The sequence below is a fragment of the Conger conger genome, chromosome 7 (genome assembly GCF_963514075.1).
Source record: "Conger conger chromosome 7, fConCon1.1, whole genome shotgun sequence".
NCBI classification, from domain to species: Eukaryota; Metazoa; Chordata; class Actinopteri; order Anguilliformes; family Congridae; genus Conger; species Conger conger.
Window position 1 is genome coordinate 31,827,247 of NC_083766.1, and position 13,376 is coordinate 31,840,622.

The following is a 13,376-nucleotide window of genomic DNA, read 5'->3' on the forward strand; positions in this document are numbered from 1 at the left end:
TTTGCACATCATACGGTGTGAAATTACATGATGTTTATTTTCTTATGTATTTATGTTCATGCTCCTGTGTCTATATGGTCTTGCGATGCAATTTTTCCACGTGATTACCAAATGCAAACATGTTCTAAGTGACTTGATCTGGGAAGTGTAGTATCATTTAAAAACACAGTTAAAAGAAACCAAGTAAAAGCATGAAAGACAAAAGCAAGCCGAAGAAAATGAGTATGTTATATTTCAGATCTAGCTCTTCACAACTCTGTGATTGTCAGCAAGGAAATATGCATTGAGAATATGCAATAAAAAATACGCAAACAGCTGTGGTGTGACGGTTCTGTCACCAGATTTACAGGAGTCCATGCATGATGTGTCACTATTCACATGCCATACATCATCAGTATAGAACATCTTTGCATTTAAACTGAGCATGTATGCTGGTTGTTACGCATAGGGCTAGCTTTATAGTTTGATACAATTCTGGATGTCATGGTGGCTGTGGCATGTCAAAGAGAGCAGGCTACATGTTGCATATTGCCTGTGTCATGAAAAAACACTGTATGTCCTTTTTTGTCATTTTGACAAATTGAGGGTTGTCATGCAGCTCCATGTATTGCCAGTGTTTCATAACTCAACCGCATTGACAATTTGTGTGAAACAAGTAAATCACAATGCTATGTTGGTAAATGAAATATAAGAAGCAGATGCTGTTCCTGAGAATTCGATTTCTTATTGGAGATACAAAGTCTTTTGGTGACACTGACAATATGTGACAATGCGTGTAGGTAAGACGGAAGTCATCTGTCCAGTCGTTGGGCTGATTGTACGTGCTGAGCGTGAGAGTCCCTGCGCTGTTTCTTACAAGCGCGCATGCGTGTGTACAGTCCCGTGTCCTGCGTGTAGCGTGCGAAGCCTAACCCCTGCCCAGGAGCCTGCCGGAGCGGTCGCTCAGGCCAGGTCCCGCGGGTTCAGAACCTTCCCGATGAGCAGGAGCGTCCCCGAGGGGTCGTCCCGCACCAGGAAGATGAAAGGGCGGTTGACGTTGAAGGTCAGGGGCAGCGATTGGCCAGTGGAGGCAGGGGCGGGGCTGGCGGATTGGCTGCCCTCTGGAGCGGTCTCCATCATCACTTTGTGATGCATGCCGCTGACCTTGGCGGCCTGGCCGGTGATCTTCTCCAGTTCCGTCTGGGCCAGCCACTCCGATAGGCCTGAGAGGAGAAGAGAGGAAGGGAGCAATGACCCATGATGTCAGCACAACTGCGCACACTGCGAAAACACTGTCTTAACAAGTTATCTTAAATCTCTTAAAAGTTACATTTTCTTACCCCATTGGCAAATCTTGAAATAATCTTGGCAATATTTTTGTCTTTTTTTAGAAAAAAGTAATAGAAATAAGATTTGAAGTCTAAATATAAGACTAAAGTACTTGTGTATTTTTTGGATCTTGCAGTGCATGGTTCAATGCATCATCAAAATAAATGTGCAGGAAAGTGTTAGTAAGTTCTAGTACCATACAAAAAGTAAAAATGTACTTGTTGGAATGCGTCCCTCTGCCTTAGCCCAAAAGGCCAAATCAGTTTTCGGTAACTGAGCCAAGGCGAATACTCACCCATGTCGGAGAGAAAAGGGAGCGTGTTGGTGGAATAGTGGAGCTTGAGAACGGGCAGAGTGAGGTCCACCTGAACGGAGTGGAGCGTGTTAGACAGGTCCTGCACGAACTCCGCCGTCAGACTCTCCTCTATCAGGGTCATGTTCGTCGTGACGTCATCTGGCAGGAAGAAGACCATGCTTAGGTCGCCCTGCATAGGCACCTGAACAACCTGAAGAAAAGAGATGCAGAGAGAGTGAAAGCAAAGGGTTAACCTCCACATTAACAATGCAGGAAGAACAAAACGCTGACAGAAAATGTCAAGAGCTTTCTCAAGGGTTTTTCATTTGATACTTTGAGTTGTGCTGTGATAAATTACACCGCCCGTGTCAGTATTATTCATTGGCTTTATATAACCGGCAGCAGAGGAACAAAGAATAGGCAAGAGATATGAATCTGACTGAAATGAGTGAGAAGGTAAACAGACAGGAATAGGAAAACGAAGACAAGAGAGGAGGAAATGAAGCTAAGTGAAGGGCAAAATATTAAAGTGACAAATTCAGCACTGAGGGGGTGGATGGATCAATCGCTACAGGAATGAGAGAGGGAAAAAAACACTCACTGTGCATGCAAGGTCGCTGTCAAAGCCCATCTTGACTGGGTACCTGTCCTGTTGCATTATGGGAACTTGAGTTGCCGGTGCTCCATCGACCTGGAAGTTCTCTGTCTTTCCAGACTGGCTGAACCGGGTCACCCATTGACCTAGAGCCGAATCAGACAGAAAGAACATCATAGAACCATCATAAAGAACCCAGGCTAGAACCCAAAGTAATGTGCATTTCCCACAAATACATCATCAATTAGATTTCAAATGACAAAATACATATTTTGTACTGTTAGATAAGCAATGACTTGTATAAAGCACTCAAAAGCACTCCATATCATATTTTAAATGAATAGATTACACTAACATACTCATAAAACAAATAGAACTGCAAGAGTTGTAATACATTAAACATTCTAAAATTCTTCACAGTATTCCTTGTACATTTGGCAGAAATGTCAACATAAATTGCTGTTTAATTAGTGTTTGATAACCCATACGGTGAGCAAACCTTTCTCCATAAAGCACCACACATCAACAAGTTAATAGCAGCGGCAAATATTTAACTGCAAATAAAAAGATTTTGAACTTAAAACTGTGTGTGCCTGAAGAGGTGGATTACTCTGTTTAATCCTCCCCCCCTTCCTCTGCTGTTATCCTTCTGTACCCCGGAATTCTGCTACCTTTGAAGTACGCAGCTGCCACAGGAAACACGCCCGGATTCTGGGGGGATGAAGACAGGAAGTTGTCCACCTTGGTGCCCGTCTGCTGCTTGACCCAATCGTTGATCTCCTTCAGGTCGCGGGTTCCGCCCGTCAGGGCCTTGGGCCTCACCCCGTACTGCTTCTCCACCGCGTTCAAGTACTCCAGCTTGAGACGCATCTCTGCACAACGGACAGGCCAGGACATGCGATCGTCAACCATCATTGAGTCTCCACCACCAGACCGTCAGGAGACCTTAAAGCCCTCTCGCCTTACAGACCGGGAACAGCAAGTTATTATAGCAGCTGCAGCGGCAGCAGGGAGTCAACGGCTTAAACAGCGGTCAGGTTTCTTTGAAACTCATGTATTTGACACAAATACTCTTGTTATTGAACCACTTCCCCGGGTCTCTTACTTTATGTTTGAAATGCGGCCTCCACCTTTGACCTGCCTTCACTCTTCAGTTGATGTGATTTGCACAAAAATACTGGGGCTCATTCCAATCTCTTACTTCCTCTGTCCTTGTCTCCTTGGTCCTCGACTGACCCAGAAAAGGATCAAGGTGCCTTTGAGGACATTCCAACCCATTAAATATATTCTTGGGGCTCTTCCAATAGCTAATTTTTTACCTACATTTCCTTTCCTCACCTCCTTTCCTTGCTCCTAGCTCCACCCATCGGAGGCGGTAAGAAAAGGCAGCGAGGAGAGGATGTGTGGACGGACAAATGGAGGAGATGGAATGCCTTTGCTCTTTCAAAGAGCCGTTTGGTCCGTTTGAAGCCACTCATGAGATGCACTCAAAAGATGCACTCATGTTACTTTGTTCAGGAATCCTTTGGGAGCCCCCTAGCCCCTTCAGAGAGTATTTATTGGGTTGCAGTGTCCTTAGAAATGGCACACCATGACTGAATTCTGGGTCAGTTGACGGACGGACGGGTTAAAGTAAGGATAACGTTGGAATGAGCCCCGGGCAGGTGCGTTCCATTTTCTTAACACGTTTCCTTGATTCCTCCATCCTTACATACTTTCTTGGCTTTCTTTCCTCACATCTTTCCATTTGTGGAGCTAGGAGTGAGGAAACGATGTGAGGAGGTAAAAATAAGTGATTGGAAAGAGCCCCGAGTGCAAGGAAAATTTATGCATCCTTCACAGAATAATCTTTTGGAATGCGGTTCTTATAAAAGACTGGCCTGTGGATGCACCTCTCAAGGTCGGTGGTTCTAATCCCGGTGTTGCCACAATACGATCCGCACAGCCGTTGGGCCCTTGAGCAAGGCCCTTAACCCTGCGTTGCCCAGGGGAGGACTGTCTCCTGCTTAGTCTAATCAACTGTAAGTAAGGATTGTCTCCTGCTTAGTCTAATCAACTGTAAGTAAGGATTGTCTCCTGCTTAGTCTGATCAACTGTAAGTAAGGATTGTCTCCTGCTTAGTCTGATCAACTGTAAGTAAGGATTGTCTCCTGCTTAGTCTGAACAACTGTAAGTCACTTTGGATAAAAGCGTCAGCCTAATGTCTGTAATTGACACGGCTTGAAAGACCAAGGACATTTAATTTGCCTAATACACGTTTCCTCGATTCTTTTCCTTGGATACTCGGGTGAGTGGAACTAAGAGTGTGGATAGGTAAGAGGTAAAAATAAGACATTGGAAAGAGCCCCTGGTTATAGGTGGTCACAAAAAGATGGCAGGTTTAAATCATTTTACAAAGAAGGTGTACCCAATTGCTACATTATGAACCAAGCAGCTGTGGACATTATGACCATAAAACCCACTACTACAAGTCTGTGACAAACATACCACCTATTTTTAGTGGTTAAAGGACACATAACTGCTCTATCTGTACTCGTCATTGCTTTGTGTAACACCAACTCAAAAGTTACCAACACGAGGCCACTTACTTGCATATTAATTCAAAATCTATACGCATATGTACGTTATATACGTTACGTTATATATGTACAGTTATAAAGTTACAGTATTTCTCTAATACAAATACCTGTAATTCACTTCAAATGGACCTTACAGAAAGTTCTAAATATGTGTAAATAATAGTAAATTCTCTTTAGCATGTTTGAAAAATATTTATTGGATGCTCATTACTCATAAATTCAAGTTTAATTTATCTTAAAATACATTAGAGCCTGTGTGCAGTGCCAGAAGTGTTGTTTTGAACCTACGCTGTGTGGGTAGATCTTTTTCTAATAACATAAAGCCCATCACGCAGCTTCTGCAATATAAAGCCTGTATTACTCATGATCCATCTGACGAGAAAGATAAAAATACAGACACACAGAATGCATGTGTACTAATGGCACATTAAATATCGTGCAGCCACTGTATTATAATTGACACTGAAACCCTGCAGATGTGATGCACTGATATATAGAACACATCTCCTTTGCTAATGAAAGATTTTGCATAAAACCAGGTGTAGGTATATTTTTCTCATGAACGATCTAACAAGATTATTGATATAGGAACAATAACAGAGCATAATGCGTAATGCTGTAGTGTTATATAAAAAACCTACAACATGTTCATATGATGTATGATGTTTTTTAACTTTTGGTATTGATTTGTCACAAACCATAAAAAAATTTAAAAATGTACAAAATTTTAAAAATACAGCCACACAGAGGATGAATGATAACAAACGTCTGCTTCTCCGGTCAGTGTTGGTGTCTGACTGGCACACACAGACAGATAGACAGATAGACAGACAGGGAACTACAGACCGACGCAGACAGACAGACTCATCCCTCTCCAGGTAGACGCAGGAGGCTGCACTCAGTTTGACTGGCACACACACAGACAGACAGCCAGACAGGGCAATACAGACAGACAGACAGACAGGGAAATACAGACAGACAGACAGGCAGACAGGGAAATACAGACAGACAGACAGACAGACAGACAGGGAAATACAGACAGACAGACAGGCACACAGGGAAATACAGACAGACAGGCAGACAGGGAAATACTGACAGACAGGCAGACAGACAGACAGACTCACTCCTCTCCAGGTAGACACGGGAGGCTGCACTCAGGCCCTTTCCCGGGGAGCGGACAGAGGACAGCAGGTCTCTCAGGGTGTCGTGCAGCTGGCTGTCCTGCAGGTTATGGTAGCGCAGCACACGGTACATCTGTTTCTCCGCCTGGGAGGAGGCACCTGGGGGCCAGTCACAGGGGAAGAGCACGTCACAAACGCCTCAGGAAGTCTGCCCAGGAGAAAATATGCTCCTTCTCTGCAGAGGTGGGAAATCCAGGTTCACAAAGTAAAAGTCCACCCCAGTATTTTGTTCCAATCACCTGAATTTGCTAATTAGCTTACTTCTTCAGCCAGAGGGTAGAATTAGTGAAATCATCTGTCTGAGTTAATGAGTGAAGAAACACATGGCTGGTCTTTTATTTTCCAGTTCTGTCTCTCTAATGCTGACCATTCAAATATTTTTCACTGCAGTAAATCCAGAATACGGATTAATACTAAAATATTTTCATTTTTACATTTGTGAATTGATTAATCTCAATTAAATTTGTGAACCTACTGAATGGAAAAGAAATTGACCTGAACTCTACTGAATAGTTCAAGAATAAAATTGGTATCAGAAGTACTTGTAATGGAGCACATGGCAGTCTTACCAATCAAAGTCATGCTAAAGCAGGAGTAAACACAAATACCTGATTATGTGACTACAGCATACACAATATAGTTCTCACTGTATGTACAGCAATCTCTGTGAATGCCTTTTTTGTTACACTGTTTCATGAAGAGAACCACAATCCTGGTTAATCAGTTAAGTCTCACTACAGCACTGGTGGTACAATGAGGGTGTGTTCTGCATTGGTGCTGCTACAGGTGCTTTTCTAAGTCCTGGGCTGCCACTATTTTGGCTACCTTAGGCACATTTGTTCTTCATAGGCAACCATAGTCAGGAAAAGTGCCCAGTTAAGAACAGGCCACCTGTTGCATTTATGGTCAGAATGAAAACAAGCATTGAAAGCCATGGGCAGTGACTGCTGCAGTGGAAATATCGAATGCTCTTCACCCATGGAGAGCTGTGTGAGAGCAGCGGAGATGGTGATGGGGGAGAGGAGGAAGCTGGCTGGCGGGTCGCGGGAGGCCAGTTGCCGGAACAGGTTGTAGCCAAAGTCAGAGGTGGCGGCGGCCATCTTGGTTCTGGGCGTGGTGAAGAGCTCCACGTGCTCTTCCGCGCCGTGCTCTTCCTCCTCCGGCTCATACTGGATGAGGTTCAGCAGCAGAGCAAAGGCACAGTGAAAACGATTTCAGGAGAGAGACGATTAAATGTCTGGGAATTGGGGGTCAAGGTACACGATGAAGAAGGGCGATGGGAGAAGGAATAAACAGCGTAACAAGATTAAGCGTGCTCAATACCTGTGTGGCACAGTCTTACACTATTAATTGGCCGCTCATTACTTAATGGTCTCAGTAACAATTCACAATCCACAGTTGTGCTGTACTGTGCGTCATTAAATTAAAAGATTTTTAAGGCTCGTTCTTATCAGAGCAATTATAGACAGTTGTGCTTGTGCTGGGGAGAAGAGTGCGAAACAAGTCAATCTGGTGCGAAAGAGATAGAGCGATTGTGAAGAGATAAAGGCCGTGAGAGATTGAGATGGAGTGAGTGTAAAAAAGATGGATGTGAGTAGAGTGAGAGAGAGAGTGTAAGATGCCCGGGAGGGCTGCTGTCTCACCGGCTGAGCGTGAGAGAGGGAGAGCAGAACCCCCAACCACAGCAGCACAGTCATCCTCTTCATCCTGGCTTCTGTATCACTGGGAGACACGTGTGCACACACACACACACACACACACACAGTATTAACTAACATTATTTGCAAACATACAAGACCGAAAGGCTGATAATGCAACATACAGTACACAGTGTCCAAGGTATATGAGTTTGGCAGAAAACGGGTATATTTATGAAAAAAACAGACTTTGGCAGGCAACCATGTCCTCAAGAAGCCCTGACACATAGGACATAGAGGATTTGGTTATTTCCAGAAATAAGCGATGTTCTATTCAGAACATTGTGTGTGGCCTGGCCCCCCCACCCAAAAAAATACACAAAAGGTCTTGCTCTAGGCACAACTGAAAGTCTAAGAGTTTGTCTGTGTGTGTGTGTGGCCTGTGTGTGTGCTTCAGTGCACATGTTCGTGCCTCTGTGTGCGTGTCTGCGCACAAGTGTGTGCATGCCTCATGCTTACAGTCTTGTAAATCAATGCCACGGTATTGAAATAGAAGAGGATATTTTGGTCTCAGTTTCAGCTCTGTGAGAGCGAAGAGCTGCATGTCGGAGCAATGCTCCAGCATTTTCAGCTCCCACTGGGTGCCCTACAGACAGGAAAATTAAAGGTGAAATCAGACCCAGTGTAATTCCACAGGCTGCTTCACAGAGCTCTGTGTGCAAAAATGCTCACTCTGCCTCGTGCAGTCTGTAGGAGATCCTCGGGACACAAAGAGTTAGTGCGGAAGGCTTGGAGAATGAGCGCTGCCAAACACAGCCAGGCTGTAGCTGATTACACTGCCTGGCTCCCTGTCCAGAGAAGAGATTCAAGACCAGAAGACTTGTTCAGGCTCCACAAAGAGTAATGTTCTCCATTTCTCTCTGCACATCTGGATGTCATTGAGCTCTGCTTAAGGTTTTCTCTTGAAAGAATGCCCATCATTGAACCACAAGCAACCCCATCCCCTCCCCTGCCCTCCTCTCCTCTTCTCCCCTCTCTTCTAATCTCTCTCCTCCTTCTTCCAGTACACTCCAGCATGAACACTGTGCTGAACCCATACCAGTCTGCGCTGCTACAGCCTCAACGATCAATCCCATCTTTTTAGTTCTGCAAAGCGCGCGTTCGTCACTGTATCTGCGGCACGTCCCTGCGTTTGCGTTACGTTTTAAAAGTTTGATGAATTGATTACTTGCACCGACCACCTAAATACAGTTTTGCACTGGCCTCGCACATACAAAAACATACAGAACATATTTCTCCTAGGGTTTATTTCACCATTCCATCATGTGATTCTAATCAACTGTACGTCGCTCTGGATAAGAGCCAAATGCCATTAATGTGAGAAACATTCACCAGTAAATTACTGTGAGTATGTCATGCAAATAATAACTGCTAATTGCCAATGGAATAACCTCTATTAGCTGAATTATGTTTTCAGCCCATCAAAGCGCATTTCCTGGGAAAATAATGTTGAATTAGAAAGGCCACGGCATAACTGAGATTGGAGATGGAGCAGTTGCAGACCTGGGAATATTCGGAATAGTTCAAGTTGAACCAAAGTTATGAGTGGTTTGTTAGTTTGGGTCCAACTATTTCGCAGCCATTTGGAAATTGTGATAGCAAAAGCACAGTAAAGTGACATTCACTCATTTTCGTTTACATCCACTTTGCGATTTTCGTTTATCGCCTACCTACTGCAGTGTAACAGCTGACAGGATGCTGCTTGCTGCTCGGACACCACTTCAATATCTACAAACGCAAGCTTCAAATGCGGTGAAAAATAACGCCAAGAAAAACTTTCAAGTTCTTGATGCCAAACGATTTTCTAAATTACAATTTCCAAATGAAACAATGAACTTTTCTGTGTGCTGGAATGCACCTTGAAAAATGCACTAAAAAGGCGATTAATTATGGTAGCAACGATATGGGAGCATTTCTCTGGTTTATATAAGATCATATAAACTTGTTCATGTTATCTTCGTCTTTTATTAACGAGACAACACATTCGCTGAAACCTCATTCGACCTTATCTTCCACTTTACAAACAACGTTGCAGACAACTTAAAATGCTACTAACCTTCTAGCAGTGGATGTGCGCGCGTGGCTTCGCCTTCTTCAGACCAGTTATCACCGACTAAACTGGCCAAGAACCGGTCCAGTTCACCACTTTATTCCAAAATCTCGGCGCCTATCCCACCCTCGACTGGGCTATGACGTTGCTTCAGGCTCTCTTCCAGATTAAATAACTGATCGGTCCGGCACGCCCGTGCATGCACCATACTCGTCACCCAATGTCTTTCCAAAAGACCATTCACCGTGTGGGCTATTTCAATTTTTTTGTAAGGAAGAGAAACATTTGTGTATTAAGAATCATACCTGTAGTGACTCTTATCTGAGCACAGCCAGTTTCAAAGTCTATCGTTGTTTCATAGTTGAATCTTAATTAAATATGTACACAATAGTGCTAAAATGTTCGTATACGCAGTAAACAGGTTTAGGATTCCATAAATACTGAGTACATCTAAGTACATCTGATCCATTTTAGATTTAGATATTAGATATAATGTGAACTCGGTTCGAGTTCACTCAAGTATTTTACTCTGCACTGATTAAAACAAACTAATAAAACAATTGTATTTGATGGAAAAACATTTACTGTCCATGAAGTCACAATTAATTATGCAGTATAAAATATGGAAGACCAAATCAGTCAATCCATGTAGTAAGAGACATGCTCTATTTTACCTTTCTTTAATTTAACGTTTGAAAGATAATACACTGCAAGTAGGCCTATGTCACTTTAAATGTTGGTTTTAGTTTTTTTTGTTGACACAAGCTTAAGAATCAGGAAGCTGCTTCCACATCCTTCTCAGGGGTTTAGCCTCTCCTCCCAGAAGGTGCAGGAGGTGCTGTCATTCAGTGACACCAGGGGATAAGGCTGTGAAGCAGAACCTGGTGAAATCATTACAACCGACGGACATGGAGAATGCCAAACAGCAGACTGGAGCCAGAAAACAGACACAGTCACAGATTGAAGTGATTGTGAAAGTGAAGGGAAATTTGGAGGAACAGCTCTGGGTTTTCTTAGACCTGGAATGTTGCATGTTAACTGATAGTATCATCTTGGAACCTTCATCTGTGCATTAACTGTTTGTCGATTACAGAGTGATGCTCCAGGTCTCAACTCTTTGGACAAGAGGCTCTGAACTGTGTCTCAGTGAACAGCCCAACTGTTCCCTCTGTGCGTGCTGCCCCAGGGGACAGCGGGCCCAATGCTCTGTAAACCTGTGGTATTTCTCTGTGTATATTGAATGATATACACAGAGAAAGTATTTTCCTGCACGTGGGAATCTGGTGCTGCCTCAAAGACTTCTGCCATGTCTCCTTTCAGGAAGTCCAACAAGGCCTAGTACAGTAGATTTAAGCCTGGACATCATATATGGACCAGGAGCTTTTTAGCTACAAAGAGCCTGGGTAAAGTCCTTGGTGTTGAACTCAGGTTCAATGCTCTTGTCCCCATGGGCCAAGGCATCTGTCCAGGCAGTCAAGGAAAGGCCTCAATGAGTGCCCTATCCATGGGCGTCATGCTACATACAGTAGACCTTGGCTAATCTCCCTGGCTTTACGTACACGCAGTAGTCATGGACTTGCTAACTGTACAATTGTTCAAAAGCACCTCTCTTCTGTGCATTGGACTTGTCATTTGAAAGAAATCCTGAAAGAAATGTCTTCTTGAGGAAGCAGAGCATCCATTTTTAATTTTACAATGGAGTTCATAAATAATGTAGCTTCTTGTGTAATACTGTAGCTGAGAATTGATCAAGTAAATTTGTCTTTTTATAATTGGCTGTGTTCAACATTACCATCTGAACTGCACTACACCAAAAGAAGCTGACTGTAATAAATATTAACGTATAAATCAAGGTCATGGATTGGATTTGTCTGGTGTCATTTGTCAGTATGTTTCATACATGCATGCTATTACATTTACACGATTGCTGCCTACTGCAGTGAGATACCTGTATATATGGGCTTGCTTCTGAACTTATAAGATATGTTTTACTGTGTGCCAAATGCAGAAACTTCCACTGAATCTCAGGTCCCAGCACTGCGGACATAAATGTTTTTATATTATAATGATTGCTTTATTACTGACAGGACATTTTGAGAGTCACACAATTGTGTGGTAAAATGAATGTGTACTAATCCAAAGTTGCCTCTTGTTGGAGGACTTTCGTTTTGTTAATATTTGACAAGCTTTCATTCTGCATACCTTGGCAAGCACTCAGTTTAGGCTGCCCATAGACACTCTTGTGCAAATTAGATATCTTTTGTTTGGTTTAATTTAAATTCTTTGTCAAAGAAATAAACACAATAAAGAAAGAAAGGGTGAAATAGGTTGCATCCACACCTTGATGAGTGATCATCATATAGGTTCATGCCAGTACTGTCTCATACAGTATACTCAACTTTACTTTCTGTGCGGATATACAGTATGTAAGCGATCTTGATTATGAAATTGTAACTCAGCTCTAATTGGCAGCACTACATAGCACCTTATGCACAACATAGATGCTAACACCAATAACCATAAAGGCTTATGGTGTCCATCATTTAGTCCGTCTTCGTAATGTAATCATTGGGGACCTGACATTTGTTTGTTGGCTTGTTTGCAGTTAGGGTTCAACGTGGGGTTCAACATGAAGGTTTTTTTCCCTCTTGGCCAATAAGGTAATTTGTTAAGAAATGTATTTGCTCAAACAACATTTATACTTGCTTGATGGAGCACTTCATATTGACCCTTTCTATTATTGCAAATTCATTTGAATAGTTGGGAGGGAAAATATGCAAGTGTTTTTTAAATAGATTTTTTGGATAGACCATTTTGTTTTCATGTAAATGAATACAGATTTGGACTACTAGTAATTTGCATTATATTATCATCTTTATTTAGATGAAAATGGAAATATTATACTGCCGAGGATTTGCTTGTAGAGAGGATTGAGTTTGTATATATTACTGTAGATTAATATTTTTCTTCAGAATTGCATGTTTAACAAGGGAAAATTACATTGAACAATTTGGTGCCAGACAGAGAATTGCTTTATTGCTGAAGAAAGGCTGTGAATATAATTTTATAAGCAGAACACTGGAACAGTGCAGCAGTCAATATAAAAACCTTTAGGAGTTTGCTTCAATTGAAAAGGTCTCGGGGCAATGTTTTTGAGACAGTGTTCTTGTTCCTGCTGCTGAATCTTTCATTTTAATTACTGACCAGTTTATTCTGCTCGTGAATTTCTTTTTTTGCCATATTGATGTATGGCCCCTTGAAAATGTTGATGAGTTGTTCTAACTCAATGAAGGCTTTTGTACTGGGACCCATTTTTGAAATAAATAAACTCAGTGCCATGTCCACATCCTGGAAAGGAACAAAGGACAAGTGAATTACATCTTTGACTTAATTATACAGTATGTTTACAAGGAATGAGACTGTCATCATTTTCACCCTTAACCAAACCCTCCTCAGATTTAAACACACAGAAGCAGATACTTAATAGAAGCCACTCTGTCTCCAGTATTTACTGCCTTCTTTTTAACCATTATCAGTCTCTATCTTAATGAATAGATGTGATGCTTGGTATTAGTGTGCTCTGTATTTGTGTATGTTGTCTTCTAGGCCTGTGTGTTGTAATTACTGTCTACATTTCCATCTAATTGCTATTGTGTGGCTAGACTCAACTG

General features: G+C 42.4%; 1 protein-coding gene across 1 annotated transcript; it reads right to left on the minus strand.

Annotated features, from left to right (window-relative positions):
- Positions 1 to 209: 209 nt before the first annotated feature.
- Positions 210 to 9,855, minus strand: serpinf1 (serpin peptidase inhibitor, clade F (alpha-2 antiplasmin, pigment epithelium derived factor), member 1). Its single transcript, XM_061248806.1, has 8 exons — positions 9,712 to 9,855; positions 7,602 to 7,680; positions 6,935 to 7,127; positions 5,902 to 6,057; positions 2,870 to 3,070; positions 2,205 to 2,344; positions 1,604 to 1,814; positions 210 to 1,202 (listed from the first exon to the last, which is right to left on the minus strand). The coding sequence occupies exons 2-8, from the start codon at positions 7,662 to 7,664 to the stop codon at positions 943 to 945; spliced, it is 1,224 nt and encodes a 407-aa protein (XP_061104790.1). The 5' UTR covers positions 7,665 to 7,680; positions 9,712 to 9,855; the 3' UTR covers positions 210 to 942.
- Between the last annotated feature and the right edge of the window lie 3,521 nt (positions 9,856 to 13,376).